Source organism: Crocodylus siamensis, chromosome 5 (genome assembly GCF_052110815.1).
Source record: "Crocodylus siamensis isolate JL-2025a chromosome 5, ASM5211081v1, whole genome shotgun sequence".
Taxonomy (NCBI): Eukaryota; Metazoa; Chordata; order Crocodylia; family Crocodylidae; genus Crocodylus; species Crocodylus siamensis.
This window is the reverse complement of record NC_143399.1, coordinates 90,762,035-90,785,677: the sequence shown is the minus strand read 5'-3', so window position 1 is coordinate 90,785,677 and position 23,643 is coordinate 90,762,035. Positions and strand designations below refer to the sequence as shown.

The 23,643-nt window shown below is 44.9% G+C and overlaps 1 protein-coding gene across 1 annotated transcript in view; it reads left to right on the top strand.

Moving 5' to 3' along the window:
* Nucleotides 1-23,643, top strand: part of ABCA13 (ATP binding cassette subfamily A member 13) — a 377,080-nt gene that overhangs the window by 43,568 nt on the left and 309,869 nt on the right. The window contains 5 exon segments of the mRNA XM_090049781.1: nucleotides 4,338-4,462; nucleotides 6,667-6,800; nucleotides 9,994-10,158; nucleotides 14,148-14,347; nucleotides 21,918-22,045. Coding sequence (XP_089905907.1) covers nucleotides 4,338-4,462; nucleotides 6,667-6,800; nucleotides 9,994-10,158; nucleotides 14,148-14,347; nucleotides 21,918-22,045 — 752 coding nt within the window.

The following is a 23,643-nucleotide window of genomic DNA, read 5'->3' as shown; positions in this document are numbered from 1 at the left end:
GGAAAGCTGACCAAAAGAAAACCAGCATGATTTAATGGTAGAGTTGTAGATGCAAAAAACAAAAAAAATAGGGCTTATTTCAAAAGATGGAAGACAGATCCTAATGAGGAAAATAAGAAAGAGCACAAATGGTGGAAAATCAAATCTAGAAATGTGATAGGACAAGCTAAGACATTTTGAGAGAGAACTTGCTAGAGACCTAAAAGGAAACTAATATTTCCTTACGTACATTTGAAGCTGAAGACCTGCCGGGGGGTCAGTGGGGCTTTTGGATGATCAGGGTGTAAAAGGGGTGCTAAAGGATGACAGGGGCATTGCTGAGAAACTAAATGCATTCTTTGCATCTGTTTTCATTGTGGAAGATGTTGGGGAGATTCCCTTAGTCAATCCACTCCTCTCTAGGGACAAGTCAATGGATCTGACTGAAATTGAGGTTTCAACTGATTAGATGATAGAGGAAATTGATTAAACTACACAGTAGTGAATCGCCAGCACCTGATGGCATTCACTTTAGGATCCTGAAGGAGTTTATACCAGAAATTGCTGAAGGGTTGCCACTGACTGGAGGGTTGCCACTGTGACTTCCATATTTAAGAAGGGCTTTAGAGAGGAGAGGACCCAGGGAATTACAGCTGGTGAGTCTAACTTGTTCCTGGAAAACTGGTAAAAACAGTAATAAAAAAAAAAAAAGAATTGTTCAATACATGGATGACTATAACTTGCTGGGGAAGAATAAACCTGGTTTTATCAATGGGAAATAATGCCTCACCAATCTAATGGAGTGCTTTGGGAGTATGAGTAAGCAGATGGATCAGGGTGATGCAGCTGACACAGTATATCTAGGCTTCCAAAAAAGTCTTCGACAAGGTCCCCCATTAGAGGTTCTTAACAAAGTTAAGTAGTCACGAGATTACAGAGGAGGTACATTTTTGGATTAGAAATTGGCTTAAAGATAGAAAACAAAGAATATAAGTGGTCAGTTTTGGGGATGGAAAGAAGTAAACAGTAAGGTCCCTCAGGGCTTGTTCTTTGGGACCAGTGCTGTTTAACATATTCATAAATGATCTGGAAAAGGGGGTGAGTAGCAAGATGGCCAGGTTTGTGGATAATGCAACATTAGTCAGAGTGCTAAAGCCCAAGGTGGACTGTGAAGAATTACAGGAGGATCTGGCACTATTGAGTGAATGAGCAACTAAATGGCAAATTAAATTCAATGTAGATTTGTATAAAGTGATGCACATGAGCAAAATAACCCACACTATACTTGCATTATGATGGGCTCTATATTAGCTGTCCCTCTATATCAGGAAAAAGATCTGGGAGTTGTGGACAGTTCACTAAAAGCATCAGCTGTCAAGAAGGCAAACAAAAGGTTAGGAATCATTAAGAAGTGAATTTGTAAACTAAATATAAAGTATTGTTTTGCTCCTTCATAAATCCGTGGTGCATATACACCTTGAATAGTGTCCAGTTTTCATCCTCACACCTCAGAAAGAATATGGAAGAACTAGAGAAGGTACAGAGAAGAACAAAAAGGAGAATTAGTGAAATGGAGGGGCTTCCATATAAGGAGAGATTAAAGAGTCTAGGCCAGGTGTGGGCAATTATTTCAGCCTGAGGACCACATAGGCAGTTCTGGGGAGCTGTTGTGGGCCAGTCAGCACCCTTCTCCTGCTTGTGAACAGCCCAGAGCCCATGTACCTCGTGGCTCCTCACCAACACCAGTGCTAAGCAGCAGCTGAGATCAAAGCCCTGGCCCCACCTCACTCCGGACTCATCCTACAGTGGACCAGCTCTGGACCAGTCAGGACATGCAAAGCCCTGACCCCAACCCACTCGTGCCTGCTCTGGATTGCCCACTCATGATGAGCAGTGGTGCCAGCCTGGGCTACACTGTGGCTGTCAGGGCTGTACGCACAGGTCCCAGCCAGTCTGAAGCTGGTCCGCTCTGGTTAAGGCAGGTCTGGAGTGGGTGTGGGGTGAGCCAGGCTGGGCTGTGTGAATGGGTCCCTGTCAGTCCCCATGCTGCTGAGGCCAGAGTCCAGCTTTGGAGCTGCCCCAGCCCTGCTGTGCACTCAGGAGTGGCAGGATGCACCACAGGCTGGATGGTACCTGCAAGGGACCAACTGTGGGCTAAATAAAGTCCCTCCACAGGCCATATCTGGCCTGTGGTCTGTATTTTGCCCATCCCTGGTGTAGGCCTATTCAGTTTAGAAAAGAGATGCTTGAGGAGGGGACCTAATAAGGGCTTACAAAATACTAAATGGTGAAGGGAAAGTAAATAGGGATTTATCATTTACCATCTCTTGCAATCAAGAACAAGGAGTCACAAAATGACACTCGTAGCTAGGAAGTTTAAAACTAACAAAAGGAAGTTCTTTTTCACACAGCATGCAATTAAAATGTGGCCACAAGGTGTTGTGGAAACTGGCAGGTTAACTATTTTCAAAAAAGAATTGGGCAGATTTTTGGAGGAAAGGTGCCTTAGTAGTTACAGAGCATAGGATGATGCAGTGAACAGTCTCTGCATCAGAAGTTCCTAGACCAGAGGTCTTTAACCTTTTTCAATAAATGTATCCCTTCTCTCTCAAAGTTGCAGCTCATGTATGCTTTTACATTTTTTTTCTTGTTTTTAAGGGGGGGGGGCAGATTGAGCCCCCCACAGTAAGTGAGGGAGTGGGGCTGGGGCTGCACAGTTGGGGTGGGGCAGGGTGGGGTGCGGGGCAGTGGGGTGCTTCCCACTGGTGCACGCATCCTGAGAGGACATGGGGGCGTGTTCCTCTGGATCTGCACATGGTGTGGGGTGGGCTGGCCCAGCGGTGTAGGGAGAGAGTGTGGCTGGGGCAGGGGCTGCACAGCTGGGGCGGAGTGCAGGAATGAGCCTCATGGTGGGGTGGCTCCCGTACACCCCAGGAGGGCATGGGGGGAGAGTGTCCCCAGATCTGTGCATGGGACAAGGCAAGCTGCTGCTGTGGGCTGGGACTGGTGCTGGGCTCTTTCCAGTGGGGGCTGGGCCAGGCTGTGCTCAGTACACACAGTGGCGGTGCTAGGAGGGAGGTTTGAGGTGGGTATAGCAAATTCTGGGGTGGTTGCAACCCCCCCCTCCAGAGCCCCCTCCCAGTGGTGCCTGTCCTGAGTGCAGCCCGGCCTAGCCCTTGCCAGAAAGAGCCTGGTGCAGCCCCAGATTCAGCCCACAGCTGCAGCCTGCCCTGCCCTGGGTGAAGATCTGGGGCCACATGTCCCCTGTGCCCTCCCAGGGTGTGTGCAGCTGGGGGAACCACCCCCCTCAATCTCACTGGATGAGCTACTTATACCCCAGCTGGGCATTGCCTTCCCCAGCCTCACTCCGTCCCTCACCACAGAGGCCTTGATCAAGGCTGCAAGTGACTCATCTGGTGGGTGTGGGGAGGGAGGCTCCTGCAGCTAAGTGCACCCTGGGAGGGCATGGGCGGGGGTGTGCCCCAGGATCTGCACATGGGGCAGGGCAGGCTGCCACTGCAGGCTGGGGCTGGCGCTGAGCTGTTCCTGGTACAGGGCTTGCCTGAGGCTGTGCTGGGGGTGGGCAGCATTGGTGCTAGAAGGGGGCTATGTGGGGGTGGGCACAACAAATTCTGGAGTGGCTGCAGCTCCTCCCATAGCCCCACTCCCAGTGCCACCACCGCCTGCCCTGAGCCCAGCCTCCTACCGGGAAGAGTCCAGTGCATTCCTGGTCCGAGCACAGCCAGCAGCAGCAGCCTGCCCTGCCCCACATGCAAATCAGTCCCCTGTGCAGCTCAGTCTGGTGCCCTGCTCTGGCTTGGCAGCCTCAGCCCCACTCCCTCCCCCACTGCTGGGGCCTCAGTCTGCACCCCCTCCACACCCCTTTCCTCACAAACACACTTACCAGCCAGACCTGGGCTCTCCTGGCCAACTGCGTGCTGTGCTGCAGCTGCATGCACACACGCAACATTTATCAGCCACATTAGATTGGTATACCCCCTAGGACCTTTTTAAGTACCCTTAGGGGTACGCATCCCCCTGGTTGACAACCACTGTCCTAGACCTTAAAAGCTGGATGCTGAAAATGGGAAAGTAACAGTGGAAAAGGCCTGGTCCTACCCTTTTCACTTGCATTTTCAACATCCCCTCTCAGTCACTGTGTGATTGAGGATACTGGGCAAGATGAACCTACAGTCTGAACCAGTAACTGGCAGTTCTTATGACACCCATCGTCCCAAAGGATTGTCATGAAAAGTCAGCTGGCTTTGCATCGTATTTCTCCTGCTCTTTAAAGAACACACTGCACTGCTGTAGCTTGAAAAGTATTTCCTTTTTTTTTTTTACATTTTTCCTTTCAGTTCCATAACATCTTTGGAAGAGTTGGATGTAATGCCATCAAACCAAAGTTTCTACAGATCAGTGAAATTAGGACTGAATACCTCTATCACAGCACTACATTTCTTAGAAGACTGGAGTCTGGAAGGTAAATGGTGTCTTTTTTTGTTTCTTTTAAAGATGGTCCAAGAATTTTAAGAATTTGGGGTGAAGGCAACTAGATGAGCTCTTGAAGAATTGATTATTTAATGCTGCTGCAATTTAAAATGGTATTGATTAGGATAGCCAGAGCCTTTTGCAGACATCTCCTTTAGTAGAAATCAGTGGATAGCACTGGTTATGGCAATCCTTTCATGGTGCCAGTTTTACAGTCCAAACTTACCATGTTTTGAGTACTCTTTACAATGAATTTTTTGGGGAGGATGCTTTGTAATTGGCATGTCTAGTTTCCAGGAATTGTGAAAGAAGCTGAATTCAGTTTCAGCTTAGATCCAAATGAAAATGAATGCTATAGGTCAGGGCAAGATAGTCAAGGGAGCTAGTCTTTGTTCAAGGACTACATACGTCTGGGCAGAGAGTTTAAATAGGAAAGATGAGCTTTGGAAGCAGCTTCTTTCTGTGCATCTAGTAGGATGTGATTTTTTCTTTTTTTGGCCTGCAATATAAACACGCTGTGGGCTTTTCTGTCACTTACATGATGCTCTTGAAAGCACTGTTGAGAAGTACTGCCCCACCCTCCCACGCCTGTTCTACATGTGCCAAACCTGGGAAGGTGGTGGTGAAGCTTAACTGGGGTGCTTCCTTCAGTTCTCTTGAGTTATTTGTCTCTGTCTCCCCTTTTCCTCTGCTATTCTTCAAGGTAAGATCAGGATCTGCTCAAGCTGGGTCACAGTCTTTTCTCTGGAGAATGTCATGCCAAGTCCTTTACATTTCTTACCCTTTCAAAACAAGGGAACTAGAGATCTGGTGCTCGGTCCTTGCACAGAGGTTGCCTATTAGAACATGCTGCTGTTGTTCCTATTGTTCCTTTACTTTTTTTCTGTGCTCTAAATTCCATTGTTATCCAAGCACGTGCAACAGAAAATGGGTTTTGTGTGGCTTTGATGAATGGAGGGCTTTCCTAGACAGTGGTTTGCATGGCACCTCACCTGTCAATTGCAGCATAACTTACTTTCTGACAGTCAAAATAATTATAGTTTGCAGTATAGTTACAGTGCCAACCAGATGTACATCTATCTTACAGAGGGGAGAGAACTGAAGCCTGTGATAGTAGTCCACGCAGGCTATTCTGACTCAGGCTTTATCTAGCTGGTGGGGGTAACAACATCAGTGAAGAGAGTAGTATGAACATCTGTGCAGACTGGGCAATCTTGATGGAAACTCTGGCTAATGTATTTAGGCTCCAAGTCTATCATACATCCTCTACTATAGTTACCTGAGCTTGTTAGATTAAAGGCATATCTGTGTATGTGTATGTTGCAGTGTAGATTTGCCCAGCATTAAAATTTGAATAGTTTGTGAACACTCTAAGAAATGCAAGAGCAAATAAGTTACATCTTCATTCATAAAATTCAAACCTGTCTGCCCAATGTGGTTTCTTTTCCCTGCTCAGTGATTGTTCACTCCAGCACAGATACCTGCTGTTTCAATACTGCATGCTGAATTATACATGCTAATCCAGATAAATGGCACACTGCAGGGACTGTTGGCACTCACTGCATGGGGGAGCATGTCACCACCATCTGCTCTGCTGTTTACATCTGTGTTTTCCATGTTCTGTCACATTCTGAGCTGTAGCCTCTTTGTGAGAAGCCTGTTTTCATATGAGTGGCTGCGTCCACCTCTGGCTCTGAATGCCAAGTAAAGGTTAAATTGATATGGTCATATGAGAAATGTGACCATGTGCTTACCAAACTGATCAAAAAAGGATGGGGGCAGGGATTATACTGGATTCATAGGTGCCAGAGAGGTTTATCTACAGTACCAGAAGTACCTTTTGGGTACATGGGTTCTGACCTGGATAGCTGGGAAAATGGTTAGGTTCTCATAATTCAATCAAAAAGTTTCAGAGTAAGCAAGGCCCTATCCTAGCCTGTTGTCCCTGCAAGACTGCCAAGGGCTGCATGTGTGAGGCAGGGCCTGAATGAATTCAAACAGGACATGCAAAATACTGTGCGATTCAGTATTTCTGTCTATAACTGTACCCATTGCATGTGAATATGCTCAAATTCTCTGTCGTAAAAAAGCTTATCAGGTTGCATAGGTCCTGTCAGATATGGATTAGTAAGCTATAGGATAGAACATGAGCAAAATGTGAGAAATATGACACCAGATATTTTTTTTTTCTTACAGGTTCTCAGTATAACCTTTCTCTCTGGGATGTGATGTGGGATCCATATGCAGTCAAAATTGAACTTGAATCCAGATTTGGTTTCAGTGAACTTCATGCTAAGAAACTTCTGAATTATATGGCAGTGTTAAATAAGGTGGGAAACATAAAAATGTCAGTGTTCTGGTATTTTTTACATTTTGATGCTTTTATATTTTTATGCAGCCACAAGTAAGTGGCAGGGGGGCGGTAAGCACATATTTGGGGTGCTGGGGAAGGTGGGAGCAGTGGGCCTGATCCAGGCCAGCAGGGCAGGGGGCAAGTGGGGTGTTTACACTAAAGTGAAGCATAGAATGGTTAATGTAAGACAAGCTGGATAACATAGATCAGCGATAATACTGCTCTGGAGTGGTGCAACTTTGAGCTGTGTAACAAGTGCTTAATATTGGTTTCACATGTTAATGTGTGGACAATCCAGGTGTTAAGAGCTCCAGGAGTCATCCAAAATTATTGTGTAACAAGGCTCTGAGAGCAGCTTATCCATTTGTATAACTGATGCAAATGCAGTGTCATTTAATTAATTCAGTCATTGGTAAATTTGGTCTTCAGATTACTTGATCCATGAGGTAGTCACCTACTTAAATGGAATTAAAATTACAACTCCCTCCCCTTCCTTTACTGCTATAAATGATGATTGCTTTAGACTGGAATTGTTTAGCAGTTTTATCTAGAAGGTTTCCATTAATAAGGAAGGTTAAGATCCTATATGAAAGAAGAGACAAATGAGTCAAAGAAGGACATGCAATAATAAGGGATGCTTGACAACAATTAAGGTGAATGTCACTGTCACCTTTATAAACGCTACCTTGTATCACATGGTCCTTGCTAGATATGGGTGAAAGGCACACTCCTTATTTCAAGGAATGTTTCTTGTTTTCAGAAATTAGAAATCACTGTCTTATAAACGTGTGCCCATGTACTGAACTGTAATCTAATGGATTTATATGGTATTTCTGGATTTATATAGCAATGGATTTATATGACATTTATATGGCATCTCCTTTTACTAGAGTAGGAAAGCTAGTTAGGAGTAAGATTAAAATGTCCCAAATTGAGAAAGAAGCATAAGTGTGTGCCTAGCTTTGTCTCATTGAAGTCAATTTATAATTTTTTAGAATTATAGATGTAGGTGAAATCAACAGTGCTACTTTAAAGCATAAACTTAGGCCAAAGCATTGACATCTTGCTGATATTTAATTTAATTTATTTTTTAATTCAGCATCCCTTTCCTATGTTGTTGTTTCTATCAAAGTCTAGTTATAATTTACTCTCTTTGTTGATATCTGTTTACAGACAAATGAAGTTCTTCTGCCAACACCCTTTCCCATGCTTGTGTACTAATTTGGTGGAGGATGTCTCTCATCATGTGTATTGTTTCTTCTGACACTACAAATGAGCTTTTTATATATAAAACTTAAATAAGAATGTGGCAAAGATTAGCAAATTTAGGTCCCATATTTGGCTTTTGGTTAGTTAAGTCATTTGAGTGGCTTTGTAGAGATTTAAAGCCTTCCGTCAAGTGCCTTTCTTTAATATTAAACGTGTGATTGTCATGTGAGTTACATTTAATTAAACTCAGTGGAACTCTCCACATGAGCAAAAGTGGTGGAAAATGTGGCGTTTCTAATTCTGAACAAAATTTGACTTTAAAAGTCCTTTTGGGGAAAACCTTTAACCAGATTCACGGCTTGTTTCTTTTTTTCTTTCCCTGGACCAAAAATAACCATTATGATGATATAGTTTAATCCTGTTTAAATAAATACATACCTACAGAATAATCTATCATTTGTCAACTATGTCCTGTGTTTCGGCTAGAACACGTTGCCATTTATCAAATATCTCTTGTTTGCTGCTCACTACCTGAGTTTTAGGGGCAAATTTTCATGTGCATATCAAGGGTTTGCGCTGAAAAATTTTAAGTGGCTTGGTCATAGAATACCTTGGTTCTCAGTATTCTTGGAAGAGAATGGTCACTGAGGGCCAGGATGGTCCAGTAAACTGAATGAAGGACTATCAGTCACCACAGTGCTCTTGGTTTGTTGTGTCACCGTCAACCAGGCACTTCTGTCATGTTTATGCCAGCTGAGGATTCTGGTAGGGAGTCTCAGAATGGACCACGGCACAACTGCTCCTTGGCATGTTCCTCAAATGGTGCAAACATGCTGTCTGTCTCAGGTTGGTCATCTGTACAGTTGGGATCATATCTGACTCAGTTCACAAAGAACTATACAGGACTGTGACTGTCAGCCCTGAGCAGCCATCAATGTATAGAGAGTTTCATTGCCTTGCTGACTAGATGTTTTGAAAAAATTCTAGTGTTTCTGTAGTTAGAGATAACATGATTCATAGATTCATAGATGCTAGGGTCGGAAGGGACCTCAATGGATCATCGAGTCCGACCCCCTGCATAAGCAGGAAAGAGTGCTGGGCCTACATTACCCCAGCTAGATACACATCTAGCCTTCGTTTGAAGACCCCCAGGGTAGGGGAGAGCACCACCTCCCTTGGGAGCCCGTTCCAGACCTTGGCCACTCGAACTGTGAAGAAGTTCCTCCTAATATCCAATCTAAATCTGCTCTCTTCTAGCTTGTGGCCATTATTTCTTGTAACCCCCGGGGGCGCCTTGGTGAATAATGAGTCATAATTTAAACAACATTGTGACAGGGTTCTTGTTGGCATGGATTAGTGAGGGCACAGTGATTTTAAATACTCCTGTTAAAAAAGGGAGAGAACTTGTTTGGTAAATTTAAAAATTCTGACCTGGAAGTTGGATGGATTCAGCATGAGGAAAAAACCGTCTGGCCGCCCTCCCCAGCTCCTACTTCAGTTAAATTAGTTGTGTTAAAAACAAATCCAGTTTGATATATAATTGCATCTAAAAGCTTGTTTGCCTCTATGTATTTACACCAAAGCAGTTATCCTGGTATAAAACTCCAACAGAGAAATGATTCATCCATATGAAACAAGATTTGCATCAGTGTCTTTATTCCAGTTTCAAAGTGGGAGCTCATGTCAATGTGGCCTCAATATTATGGGTACCCCAGATTAAAAGTTCCAGATGCAGAGGAACCCTGAAATGCACATGGCTGGTTAGTAGTTAATGAAGCTTCTGGTGCAGGATGCATTTGCAAGCTCTACTCTAAGATCACCAGGTTTGAATAATTGGCCTTTGTTCATCCTGAAAGTGGCCTCATGGCTATTCTTTTTTTTTGTTAGGTAAGTAAGCCAATATGAGTGATAATACCAAGCTGCTTTCTGACATGCTCATCTGTTTCTTGTGTCACTGCCAGATTCCCACTGAAGACACACTGGAGCATTTTGTGTGCTCATCCCTGTCCAACATGTCAGAAGTCGGAGCTGACAGTCGGGATAATGAGGGTGACTGTATCCCTGCATGGCTGGAGGCCAAACTCTATCTTGTCCATTCTGTCAACAAGATCAAACTCTATACACAGGTATGCTTTAATAGGTCAATTGCTAGAATACACAATTTTGCAGTATCCTCTTGGTCAGTGACTAACAATTATATAATTAAAACTTACGAATGAGGGCAGGCAACAATACAGTTAGTCAAATATTCAGCTGACAAAAAGGCAGGTGATGTTTTGCTTTAAAATAATAGAGTTCTTGCAATGAAATATACCATAGCACTGTTTATTCAGCCTCTAGGTGACCAACATTTCTAAATTAGTTGAAGCTCATTCTTTAAACCTGTCAGAACATAAGTGACATTTGGTCCAGTGCTGAGGCCCAGCCAAAGGAGAAGTCCTGCTTAAGTCTAAATTTGGATAGCACTGGGTGATGCTTACTGCACAGTGCTGTCAAATCCTGATGCTAAACATACTGACACTTCTGCACAGTCAATTAATCAACTGTGGGGTTAATTTGCTACCTGCAAATTTGCTACCAGTCAGCCTGGGCAGCAGATGGTGGGAGAACAATCACCTCCTCAATGTCCCCCTGCCCTGGCAGCAGGGAGCTCCTGGCCCTGACTCTGTGATCAGAGTGAAAGCTGGGAGATTGCTTCCTGCTCCAAGTAGCTGCCTGCTGCTGGGGTGGGCTCTGAGTGTGGAGCACAGGCGGGACAGTGTCCCCCTGGCCCAGCAGCAGGATGCCTTCGCTCTAGCTCTGATTGGAGCCAGGATCCGATCAGCATGGGAACTGGGTCTCTCTCTGCCCCCTGTTCCAGTTCTCTGGGGCTCCTGGCTCCCCACAGGAGCAGGGAGCTGAGCTTCCTGGGACTGGGAATTTACCAGTGGGGCAGCTAGAACAGAGCCCCCGGCTGGGTGGGAAATCCTGTAGGACAGCTCCCGGCTGTCTCCAGCTGAGCAGGGAATCCCTGTCTAGCAGAGGGTTCACTGCTAGCTGTCCTGCCAGCAGATCGGGGCAGGGGTTAGGACCTGCCTCTCCCCAGCAGCTGTTTCCCAGCCCTGTGCCCTGATGGGATGATCTGGGGAGGGGGCTAGGAAGAGTCCCCTCCCTAGCAACTCTTTCCCAGCCCCCTGACCCAAGTGCTTGAACAGGGCACAGGGCCTGGGAACAGCTGTGGGGAAGGGTCATAGCCCAGAGTTGGCTGGGACCTGCCCCAGATGGGGACAGGCCCTGGCCAGCTGCAGGGAAGCCCTGCTGGACACAGAACTTGTTCCTGCACCCATGGGGCAGGAGAGTTCTGCAGCAGCAGCTCTCTTACCTCATGTACATCAGGACCCCTTCCATGTGTATGGGGCCAGGAGACAGTTGTCTCCTGGCCCTGTGCTCCTTGCCAGCCCCTGGGTTAGTACCCATGGAGAGCCTAGAGCTCTTTCTGGTACTGCAGGGGGGCAGAGCAGGGTGGAAGCAGCCCTCTCCAGGCTGCTCCTGTTGGGAGTGAATCTGCTCCCAAGAGAGAGCATCTGTAGACATGCTCTCGGTGGGCTTCCTGCATAGTAAGCCTACTTCAAATTGATTGCACATATAGACCTGCCCACTGAGAACAGAATACAGGACTGCACTGTAAATATACTGTAAGTTCATCTATGTTAACTTTGCCTTTGTTATTTCTCTGGTCATGGTGAATAAGATGTACTGGGGTGAACGGTTCTGGAATCTCCATTGTGCCACCTAAAGGTTCTGCTGGTATAGGATGGCTTGGAAAACAAACTCCATCGTAGTCTATAAGGATATATATGTGTGTATTTTGTGCAAAAGAGAGGTTACACATTCCAGGTAGTCTCTTGGGGTAGGGAAATTAATTAATCTTAGCTCAAGGAAAGCCAATCTTAACTTGTCATTTTATTAGTGTTGGCCTTTCTGTCTTTTTTTGAAAGGGGTATTATTTAGATAATGGAGCTATAGAATTGTGTAACAATCCATTGTGCACAACTACTCCTGTCTCTGTCCTGAGGATAGCAAAACTGAGCTCATTTAAACCTTTGGATGCTTCAGTGCCTCTCCTGATAAATCTACATGGTGGTTATGTTGTGGCTTTAAAATTTACTTCTGAATGAACATATACCACAGTTTGTTTGTATTGTAGTTAAAGGAAAACCAGCAATTTATCTTGGATATTACTGTATAACTCTTGGCAAGTGCACACCATTCACTAGCAATCACTATAAGTAATGTATTAGGGCTGTGCAAAGCTTCAGTATCTGATTCGATTCAGAGGACATTCGGCCCAATTTGGAATCTCCAAATCCAAATCAGGAGACCAATTAAAAGCTCCAAATTGATTCAAAGCATGCAAATCAATTCAGAAAAGCTTCAGATTTGGCCACTTCGAAGATTTGTCCAGACTAAACAGGCAGCAGGGGCTATGCCATGTTGCCACCTGTAGTGCATTGTGCCCCCTTCCCCCACGCTGGCTGGGCAAACAGGAGCAGGGCATAGGCCCAGCAGCTCGCCCTGCCAGGGCAGAGGCAGGCACAGCCAGAGGAGCTGTGGAAGAAGCCCCCATGGCTGTTCTGTCTGGCCCCATCTCCCTCCTGGCCCCAGACTGCTGGCACTTTAAAAAAATCCAACCCCTCCCCCCCCTCCACCCTGAACTCACTGGCTCTGGCAGCAGGGAGTGGGGCCTCTGAGGGCTCATGGCAGAGCCCCCCTGTGCAGTGGGGGGCAGCAGGGATTGTGCCCCCCCACCTGGCACCTGTGCAGCAGCTGCCCCATAACATGGGTGCAGTGTGGCTTGGCAGGGCACTGTGTGCTGTCTGGGGCAGCTTCATCTGTCAATTGGAGCCTGACAGGCTCATCCCCAGAGGCCCTAGCTCCCAGACAGTGCACAGCGCCCTGCCAAGCCATGCTGTACTTGCGTGATGTGAAAGCTGCTGCATGGGTGCCAAGCGGGGGGGATGATCCCCACTGCTCCCCACTGCCCCGCACTGCACCCAGAGGCCCTAATTACCGCTGTCAGAGCTGGTGATTGCGTGGCTTTTTTTTCTTCTTCTTTTTTTTTTTTTTTTTAAGTGCCAGGACTAGGTTGGTGCCTGCAGGGGGATGGGGCTGGGCAGGGCCGCCATGGAGGCTTCTCCCATGGCTCCCCCTACCAAGGAAGAGGTAGTTGCAGCCAGAGGAGCCATAGGAGAACCTGCAGCCACCCGGCTATGCCTGCTTCTCCCCAGCTGATCCGAATCACCGAATCTCTCTGAATTAGCGCTGAATCTTCCAAAGCTGATTCAGCCAAATTGATTCGGGACAGTGATCTGAATCTCTGAATCAAATCACTGTCCTCTGAATTGGCCAAATCCGAATAGAATGCTTTCCTGTTTGCACAGGCCTATAATACATGCTTCAGGCCAGTTTCCAATGCTACGCTGGCACTCAGGAATTTCTTTCATGTACAGGGCATCCCTGATGTTGGAAAGCTGGTATAGGTGGTTTATGCCACTTGGTGTTTAAGGGGCATTCTCAGGACAGGGACAAAAAGCATAATCACTATGGAGTCACTGTAGCTGGCAGGATCTAGAGCCAGACTATAGGATTGTTTCACGAGGGAGCTGATTCATCGGAACAATTAAATTCATGTTTGACTTCAACATGGGAATAAGGCCATCAAAGGTAAAGGGACTATAAGTTCATGCTAAAAGCTCATCTTAATTGTATTTCAATTGAATGGGGAGACTGGCCTTTCAGTTGCTGAAGGCTTCCTTTCTACCATTCTCTATTGCTTTGAGGGCAATTCTGTAAGACCTGGGATCTGGACTATTTGTATGTAGTGGCTAGTAAAAGAACTAAGAAGGTTGTATGTACGTTATCAGCTGTCATGTTTAATGTCATTTTTCATAAGGGCAATCCATTCTGATTGAGGAAATGGAGGAAGCTTTCACTGTATGTGATAAAGTCTAAAGGAGCAAAATCTGACTTCTTTGTTTTCATCTAACCAAGAATTTTTGTGTTCTGTGTAACAGAAAAAGTGGGTCCCATTTCATGTAACAAAAGCCACTGTGTTCCTTTTTAAAAAATCTGCTAGATATTTCAGCAGTGGTTCGGCAGCAGCAAGTTTCAAAAAATCCTTTCCAAACTTGGAGGAAATATCGTTGATCTTGTGTCTCAATATTCAAACAACAGCAAGGCCTTGGAGACTGCTTCAGCGATAAATACCCTTATCCAATATTGGAATGAGAAACTGGAACCAAATTTTCCAGAAAGGCATAATGAAACTCAGGACATGTAAGTGACACTTTCCATCTCCTGTATTAACACACTTTGTAAGCTTTTCCTTCACAGTAGAAGCATCAGCTCTGATGCTAACAAGAGCAAAAAACCTTAAAGTTTTTGCTCTTAAGCTTCCCAAACATGATTTCATGCATTATTAAAATTAAAAGGGTAAATATCTTCTAAAAATACCAATTTATGCAGGGAGGATGAAAAAGTAAATAGCTTGCAGTGAATTTATCCAGATAACATTTACTTGGCTTATGAAATCCCATAGGTGAGTCAGGTGCTTTACAAACAACTGCTGCAAAAGTGATTAGGTTCTGTCCTGTAGATTGTAACCCCCTGATCTGTAGGTGAGGGATGCCTGCAACTCCCTTTGACTTCAGGGAGAATTGTGGGTACTTGGTAAGGTGCCAGGTGCACAACCACTCACATTTTTTTGTGAGCCACTTGCAAGGCATGCCAGCCCATGGAGGCCCAGTACAGGTCAGATCTACTCTGAATGTAAGCCCACAATGCATTTATAAATTGGAAAATGGACAATATATGTACACATGTATAGATTGTTAACTGCTATGCAGCAGGGCTCACTCTTGTACTTTTAAAATTATTTTTCTTTTAATGGAGCGGTTTAATAAAGATCTGTGATGGGCCTGTGGGATTGTCCTGGCAGGCTGCATATTTTTCACTCCTGTTCTGAGAATTTGTCCCTAAAACAAACCCAACACAATGATGGCCAGTAATAGAAAAGGTGGAGGAATGTATGGGGCAATTAGTTTTTAGAGAGTAAGGCTGAAGGGACACTGACTGTTTAGAAAAAGATGTAAGGGAGAAGTTCCATAGGGATTAGAGAATGGGAGGTGAGAAAAGGAAATACGATATCCTAGTTAGACGGTATTTCCTCTATGAAGAAATTTGCAATTCCTTGATAGAGTTAAAGGGAGTGGGGAAAGGGAATAGATATATAGCACAAAATGTAAGAGCCTACGTTTTGTAAGCATAGGGTTTAAACAGGTAAGGGGCTTAAAAAGGTTCAGCCCTAGAGAGGCTGCAAAGACAGAGAGAGAACAGCTTTGTGGTGGAGGAAGTCCATGGGTCACAGAGTAGACTGGATATTCTGATAGGTAAATGTGTGGACAGTAGAGGGAAGGAGTGAAATATAGGGAGAGGTACTTGGCAGGGAGCTAGAGAGAGGTTCAGGATATTGACTGGACATTGTAGGATTTCTGTAAAATCTGGAGTAGAGAGATTAGAAATAATGAACTTGGCCCGAACTCTTGCTTAACAAAGTAGCACAGCTTGAAAATGTTAGGTGGGAAATTCCTTCACCCATGGCCTGGCAGTGGGGGTGCTCCCCTGGAAGGTAGAGAAGGCTGGTTTAAGTCCCCTCAGATAGAGAGGGGCCTTAAATTCAGGCCTTCCACATCCTCAGTGAGTGCTCCAACCACTGATCTATTTTGTAAAAGAAGGTCATCATCTCTCAACACCATCAGGACAAAGTGGCTGCATTGTCTTGTACAAAGTTTATTCCTACAGGTGTGTTAGGCACATTCTGGGCATGTCTACAAGACCACATCCTCCAATGGCACTTGGCGAAGGGAGGAACTCCGAGTTAGAGGATCCTGGATTCTCAGGTTTGAGAACGGTTGCTGAGTTCCTCTGCCCTCACAAGATGGCAGCAGTGCTGTGCCATACAAAAGCTGAACATGAGGCAATTGGGGGTGTTCACTAGTGAATATTGAAAGGATTTGGCAAGGATTGTGAGGGCTTAAAGAGGTGCTGAGTTTTCCCTAGCTGTAATATTGGGTGAACAGGACTGCCTTCCTCATCTGGGTATGGGAAAGATAAATGCATTAAATACTGTGAGACATACAAAAAACTGGAACTCTTGGTTCTAAAATGATACCTTTTATTAGACCAACTGGAAAATGGCAAGAAAATTGTCCTTTTCTGCAAGCTTTCAGGATCAAAGTCCCTTTGTCAGGCTCTGGGAAAAGTGTGGATGGTACAAGATAGTAAAAAGTCCCCATAGGTAGGAAATAAACTTTATTTTCCCCCTACCTATGGGGACTTTTTACCATCTTTTACCATCTACACATTTCCCAGAGCTTAACAAAGGGACTTCGATCCTGAAAGCTTGCAGAAAAGGACAATTTTATTGCCATTTTCCAGTTGGTCTAATAAAAGGTATCGTTTTGGAACCAAGAGTTCTAGTTTTTTATATGTCTTTTTGTATCAGAACAACACGGCTACCAAGTACACCCCTTAAATACTGTGACACACTTGCATACAACAGCTATGGAAGCTGTAAAAGGACCTTAGAGAATATGAAAGAGTGAATGCACTAGAGAGAGGACCCTTGAATTTAAAGATGCGTTCTAAAAGGAAAATAGTTTTTTCTGAATTCCTCTAATGTTTCTATGTTTGTTCTGTGCATCATTCAGTGATGTGACTCAAAGCACGAGACAGAGGAAGTCATTCTGACATTCACCCTATAAAGCTGTGATTAGCTTGAATATTCAATTTAGCATTTCATTTAATCATTAAGCACTGATTTTGTTTGTTTGGGTATTTTTGGAAGTGTCAAGAGGGTGGTTTTTCTTTTTTTCCCCATGTTACTTTTAAATTTTTAACTCAGAAATATAATATGCCATGAAAATATTAAAAATGCCCTCCCCCTGCTGAGAAAAAGAAAGTCCTTGGGATTCAAAGTGGACCTCTAGGCAAAGATTTAGAAAAAGACTTAAAGGTGCGGTGAAGTCTTTTGCTGAAGTGGGGCCTGAATTGTCAGTAATGTATGTAAAGTGCACAGATTGAGCCTTGCCTTGGAAAGCTTCAGGGGAGGGGATTCCATGACTTCCCTGGGCAGCCTGTGCCCTTGTCCTACAGTTCTCACATCAGTTTCCTGAGATTTACTCCAAACTTGTGTTGCTGTAGTTTAAACCCATTTCCATGTATCCTGTCCTGTGCAGCAAGGAAAAGCAAATGCTTCTCTGTCATCTTTATGTCAGCCTTTCAGATATTTGAAAGCTACTGTTATGTCTGCTCTACTCTCCTGTTCTACAAACTAAACTACGTCCTTCAGCCTTTCCTTACCACAGTTTGCTTTCCAACCCCTTCATCGTCTTTCTCTTTCTCCTCTGGATTGTCTCTGTTTCACTATGTGCTGCTTAATATGCAGTATCCAAAACTCAAAACTGGGCTCAATGCTCTCTCTTTCTGCATCTAAATCATTTATAAAAAAGTTAAACCACACTCCACTTAAAACCCCCTTGTTCATTTGACATGATCCATTGATATTCACACTTTGTTGGAGGTATTTTAGCTGATTATGTCTACATTTCCCTATCTTATGAGGCTGTGTTAAAGGGCCATATTTGTAGAATACCCCCTCTGGTTGTCATTAATAGTCCTTGCCAATTACAAATCGTTTATTGGCTTTCCTTTCCTGATTTTGTTCCTATATATTTGTGGTATTTATTTGTATAATTCATTAGTGACATGCCCTTCCCACCATTACCTGCATGTATCTCTTATGTGTCAGGGTGATCACAGAAGTGATATTTGTCATGCAATTAGCCCCCTGAAAGTGCTCTACAGCCATGGCCTGACAGTAGTGCATTGCTGCAGAGCACTTTAAAAGTGCCTAATCATGCAACAAATTAATCCTCATTTAATGAAGTTTCAGATGAAGGTGCTCCAAAGTGGAGTGCCTTCTGTGGTGGGCCACTAGGGGGTGCTCCTGTGTTGAGCCACCCACCGTACTGCACCCAACCACCTTCCAGGCTCCAAGTGCCTCCCTGGGGGTGCCTCATGTCTGGCCATCCCCCTTCCTGAAGCACACCCGCTAGCCTGGGGTAAAAACTGCCACCGTCCAGGGCTGGCTTTATTCTGGTTCCGTGCACCCTGGTAAACACAGGACTAGTAGCCCTCGGGGGTACTTGACTAACTTCAGGCACTTGGAGGTGTTTCTCTTGAAAGCACAAGTAGTGGTCTCCCTTAGTCAGCTGAACCAAGGGGACCCCAAGGCATAATCTAGACCCACACCCAATAAGTCTCCTATGCTAGGTACAAAGGAGAACTTTATCGGTTACAAGGGGTAGGGCTGGAATAAGGTACAGGGTAGAGCAATATCAGAGAAATCCCATAGAGCAAACCCTGGCATGGCTGGGTAGCCTTTGATCATGCATCAGAGTTACTGCAAGCTATATATCTAGTTAGGTGTCAGGTGGCTTACTCACAAGTATCATCCAGAGGCAGGTGGAGATTCCCTCTGGAGGCAGGCAGTTCCTTAATCATAAGTTTTGAGAGAGAGAGCAAGTTTCAGATGGTCCAGCTCTTTTCTCTCTGAGTCTTCCTCATGGCTGCTGCCTCCCACCTCCTGTGCAGTCCTTAACTTATCTAACCCTTATGACCTCATTTACCTGGTCCAATGGAGGCTAGCACCTGTTGGCTGTCAGCCAACCACTTTGAAATGCATCACTAATTGCTGGGCAGACTGGCAGTCCCTAGCTCCCCAGGGAGTCCAAGCCCCTCACCCAGGTATGTGATGCCAGTCATGTAGGCAGAGGGAGTGGGTTTCCCCCTCCCTCAGGAATGTATCCAGTTCAGGTTACCTAAAGAGATAGGGTAAGGTGTCTGTAGGGCCTATCTAACCAAATTGTCACAGAGCAGAGTTTTTGGGAAGAAACAGAGGTGGCCTTCTGCCACACCTTCATTAACTTCTGTTTGTCTCTGCGTGTGAACAGGGCTAGGCTGCATCAGCTCAGGCCTACCCCAGGTGCTGTTTTCAGGATGGGAGGGCGCTCCAATCTGGGGTTTGCCCAGCCTGTGCCTAGAGGTGGTTGTGGGGAGGAGTGGATTGGAGTCCCCTACCTTGGGACGGGGTGGTAGGGAGGGGTTGCAATCCACCTGCTCCCCCTGCCCCTCACTTCCAGCACAGGCTGGGCAAACCCCAGACTGGAGCTCCCTTCCCTGCCTTCTCCTCCCTCCCATCCTGAAGACAGCACCAGAGCAGGGAGCAGGGCTAGGGGAGAGAAGCTATAAACAATAAGCCTTTCACCACTGGATTGGCTTCAAAGTGGAGCTCAATTTTTTCCCCCCTCCCCCCAACCTTTCCCCACCCCACCAACCAAATGGGGATCAGGGGGTTTGCTGTAACTCATGGCACTTTCTGTGAAGTGAGCTGCACATCTGTTAGTGTTCTCAGTCTCTTGTGGTTCCTCTAAACAAAGCACAACTTGTAAGTTTGGGTCTTTCTGTTTGAAGAAAAATGCTCTAAGACTTCATCAGTTCATTCACATACCAGTCCTTGTCATGCAAACATGAGTTAGTAATCAAATAAGCAGCTGCATAAACTTGAGATTAGAGTAATAACTATAATGGCACATCTACATATACACATATATGGCTTTGGCCACGTGTTCATTTTTCTGGTGCTACAAAAATAGAGTACTATGAAGATGTCCACATATTCAGAGCTCCCAGCTGGAGCACTGCAATTATGCTCTCCAGCCAAGGGCTGATAAAGCGCTGTTTCTTTTCTCCTCCCACTCTAGGGGTGTCTGTCAGTGTGTCCGATCACTAGCAGCCTGCCCTCTCCTCTGCTAGGAAAAGAGGACCAGGCAGACTTGTCCCCCTTCCCTGGCAGGGGAGGGGGCAAACTATCTTTGGCTGCTCTGGGTCCCAGGTCCCAGAGTGGTATCTCTCTTTACCCCTTGCTACACTTCCATGGGCAGCACAGTGCTGTGGTTGCAGTCCTGTGTCCTGGAGCAGCAACCCTCCTTATGCCACAGCCCTCCTTATGTCACAACTGCACAGGCAGCGGCAGCAGCAGCAGCTCTCTGCTCATTCACTATGGCAAGAAGAGGTGTAGCCTAAGGTCCTGGCTTTGGGGGGGCCCTGTGGATAGTGCTGTACAGTTTCTGCTGCAGCTGCCATTTACCATTGGCTTCATGCTCTGGTTGCTTCCCACCCCTCCTGCTCCGTTCATCATGCCCCTGCCCTGCACAGGTTGATATGCCCTGGGCCCCGCACACCCCTAGGGACGGCTCTGTGTGGATCTGTCATCTTGGAGTTACAGACAGCCTGAGGTATGCACGCTAGCTTTCTGTAGTGCTAAAAGGTCATGTATAACAGTACAAATTCAAAGCGTGTCCAAGGCCTATATATGTAATTTCAAAAAGGGCTCCCAAGGCTATGCAGCTATTACAGGTTCCCCCCCTATCTTTCATGAACTTGTTCTTATGAAAGTTTCCAACACAAATTCCTTATTGGGTTTAAATTGCCTGGTTTATTATCTTCTAATCCAAATGTAAGCAATTTTATATTAAGATGTCATCAGGAGGCCTGTTTGATGCTTCTTTTATAGCTAAAGCTTTCTTATTCTTCTAATGTATTACAATTATCGTTTTAGCAGTCAGTCACTGGGCTAGTAGAAATCCATCCGGTTGATGCTTTAGAGATGCATTCATTTCCCCAAATGCCCAACTCAAGTGCAAACAGAAGCCTGGAAAGAATTGATTGCTCTTTAATTTTAGGAATTCTAATTCAAGACACAATTTAAAATAAAACTGAGCAATTGCTCTAAGTTATCTGTGAGAAATGGAGAGTTTAGGGGCTCCATTATCCTCCTCTGTAAAATAGGAGCAATGCTACTTATTCTAGATAAAGTCTAGAAACATACTGCACAGGCTACAACCATAATAAAGTGGTAAATTGTGTTGCACATGCTTTGTGGAGGAGGCTGAAAAACTTAAGACTTGCCCAAGAAGAACTGTAGTATATGGACAAAAGAGAAGATGAAAATCCAGAAGGATGTGTTGCAGTCCTATCTGTGATAGTGTCCTTGGAATGCAAATGTTGCTACCAAAATTCTACTCCTTTTTTTTTCTTGTTTTGTAAAATTCTACAACTAATTTGTTTGTAGAATACTTAAAAATGCCAAAGCATTATTAAAGTCAGTATATGGAAAAGTGAGGAACACAGCCTTGGCTGGATGTACAAATCTTGGTTTCAGCCTACTGGCACTAGCCATTGAGTAGCTTGCTTTTGCTTCTTTGGGACTTGCATATACAAAGTGTTGTTGTCTGGGAAATTACGAAATTTTATGAGGAATAACAGTTCATTTTGTTAAAAATTTGTTTCCTGGAACGCTTAAAATAAGGACAGTTTCATGTAACAGTAACACTTTTATTCTTCTGGTACATAAGTATTAAAAATAAGTTAAACACACGGTTGCCCACATGACCAAGTCTGTCTTCCAGCCTGGGATGCTAGTTAGTGAACGCTTGGATGCTGAGGGGAAGAGTTCTTATTCCTGCATATACAGGGAGAGTTTTGTAGGATTGGTTATTGCCAGTAGGAAGCCTCTGGGTTAAACTGTTCAGAAATTGAGCAACATATTTTGAATGCAGCTTTTCACAACAGGAAGCTGTGACTCTTCCATACTGTTGGTATAACAAATAATAAAGCAAGTGATATTGTGAATGTACAACAAATGTAAGGTAATTTTGTAGGAACCCATGTTTTGTTGCTGATACAAAAAAAACCTACAGAAAAATCCTCATTCTTTTGTCTACAGTATTCTGCATGTGGAGAAACTACAGACTCTGACTGAAAATTTGCCTCAATGGCCTGTTATGAAGAGGCTGATTCTGGTAGATGGAGCTATGAGGAATATAGTAACTCAGAATTTATATTTCACTAAAGGTAAAAATATTCTGTGGTTACTAGTTGCAAGTTCCCAAATGACTGCTGTAGCCTTGATCGATAGCATACTGGGAAAGCATTGAGACTATATAATGCATATACCATGTTTCAGATATGTACCATGTCTCCAGTGTTTGTCAAATTTTGTTCCGTTAAGTGATGGTAAAACACAATGCATGATGTTTTTCTACTCCATAGGTTCAGCAAATAAGTCGCCCTACAGCTCCTTTGGTAATCTGCTTTCCTTTTGGTGAACTGATGCCTGTCTGATGATGCCTACTTTTCTTCCCCTACCCTCAAAGATTTAATTGATGAAAATGATAACCATTTTAATTTTATAAAATAAATGTAATCTTTTACAAAGATTGACCTGAACCAGATTTCCAGCTCCAAGTAACCGTTAAATTTCTTGAAGTTTTGCATTTAGTTCTACGTCTAGTTTCAAGATTTGTGGCTGGCCCATATCTGTAATGGAAGCAGAACCCTGGTTTAAGGGCCCGTGTGCAGAAGTGTAGACCTGGGAATGGATCTGATTAGGGATGGGTGTAAGCACAACCTAATTTGTCATGTCTCTTCCTTATTGTGTTGCCCTGTGGGGTCAGGCCAATGCTCAGGATCTCAATATCATGCTGTTAGGCAGGAGGGCGTGGTGTACAATTGAACACACACGCACTCAAATCAGTTGGGTACATATACACACACACACACACACTAGGTGCCTATACCCACACACTACCAACTCAGGCGCACGCACACATCCAGAATTACCAGTCTAGGCACATACACACTATACACACTGAAAACTACACAAGTCAGATGTCAATACCCACACACGCAGTACACATACATGGATCGCGAACTCCGATATCATGCACACAATGTCATATATGTATATTCACCAATTCACACACTAATCACCTATCTACGCATACACATGGGTGAGTTCCTAACTTGGATGGTATGGTATGTATGTGTGTGTTTGGGGTACTTGGGATACCTGAGGGAAGGTTAAGGTGAGAGAGAAAGTGTAAGGAGTGAAAGTTGCCAGAACTGGGATTAGAACTGGTAGACTAGACAGAAGCTGGCTGAGGAATTGAGGCTAAGGGTTACTTAAGGTCATGTGGCCCCAGTGTTACTCAAGGTCACTGGTGCAAGGGAAAAAGCCCAGTGGCAAAGAAGAGACAGCAAGGAAAGAGAGAGAGGCAGACAGCTGGGAGCTTGGGGCTGGAAACTGAGGCAGACAGCTGGGAGGTTGGGGGCAGATAAGTGGTGGCAAGGAAGAAACAGTCAGGAGACGGACAAAAACCCAACTCAGGGTTTTAAAACAACAGTTTTATTAAACAGACACACTACACAGCCCTATGAAGTTATTGGTACACACTCACACAAACTCATACACTCACAATGGCAGCAGGAGAAAGAGACTCAGTGGAAGGGTTGGAGTTCAGGTAGGGAAGAGAAGCAAGTCCTTGGTTGAAGAGAGGGTGGGGTGTGATAGCTACCTATCCAGGCTGGAAAGGGGTACAGTAGGTGTTGTCCAGAGGTGGGTCACCGGCAGGGCCTCTGGTTGGATAGGTGGCGTGGCATGGCGCTGGTCC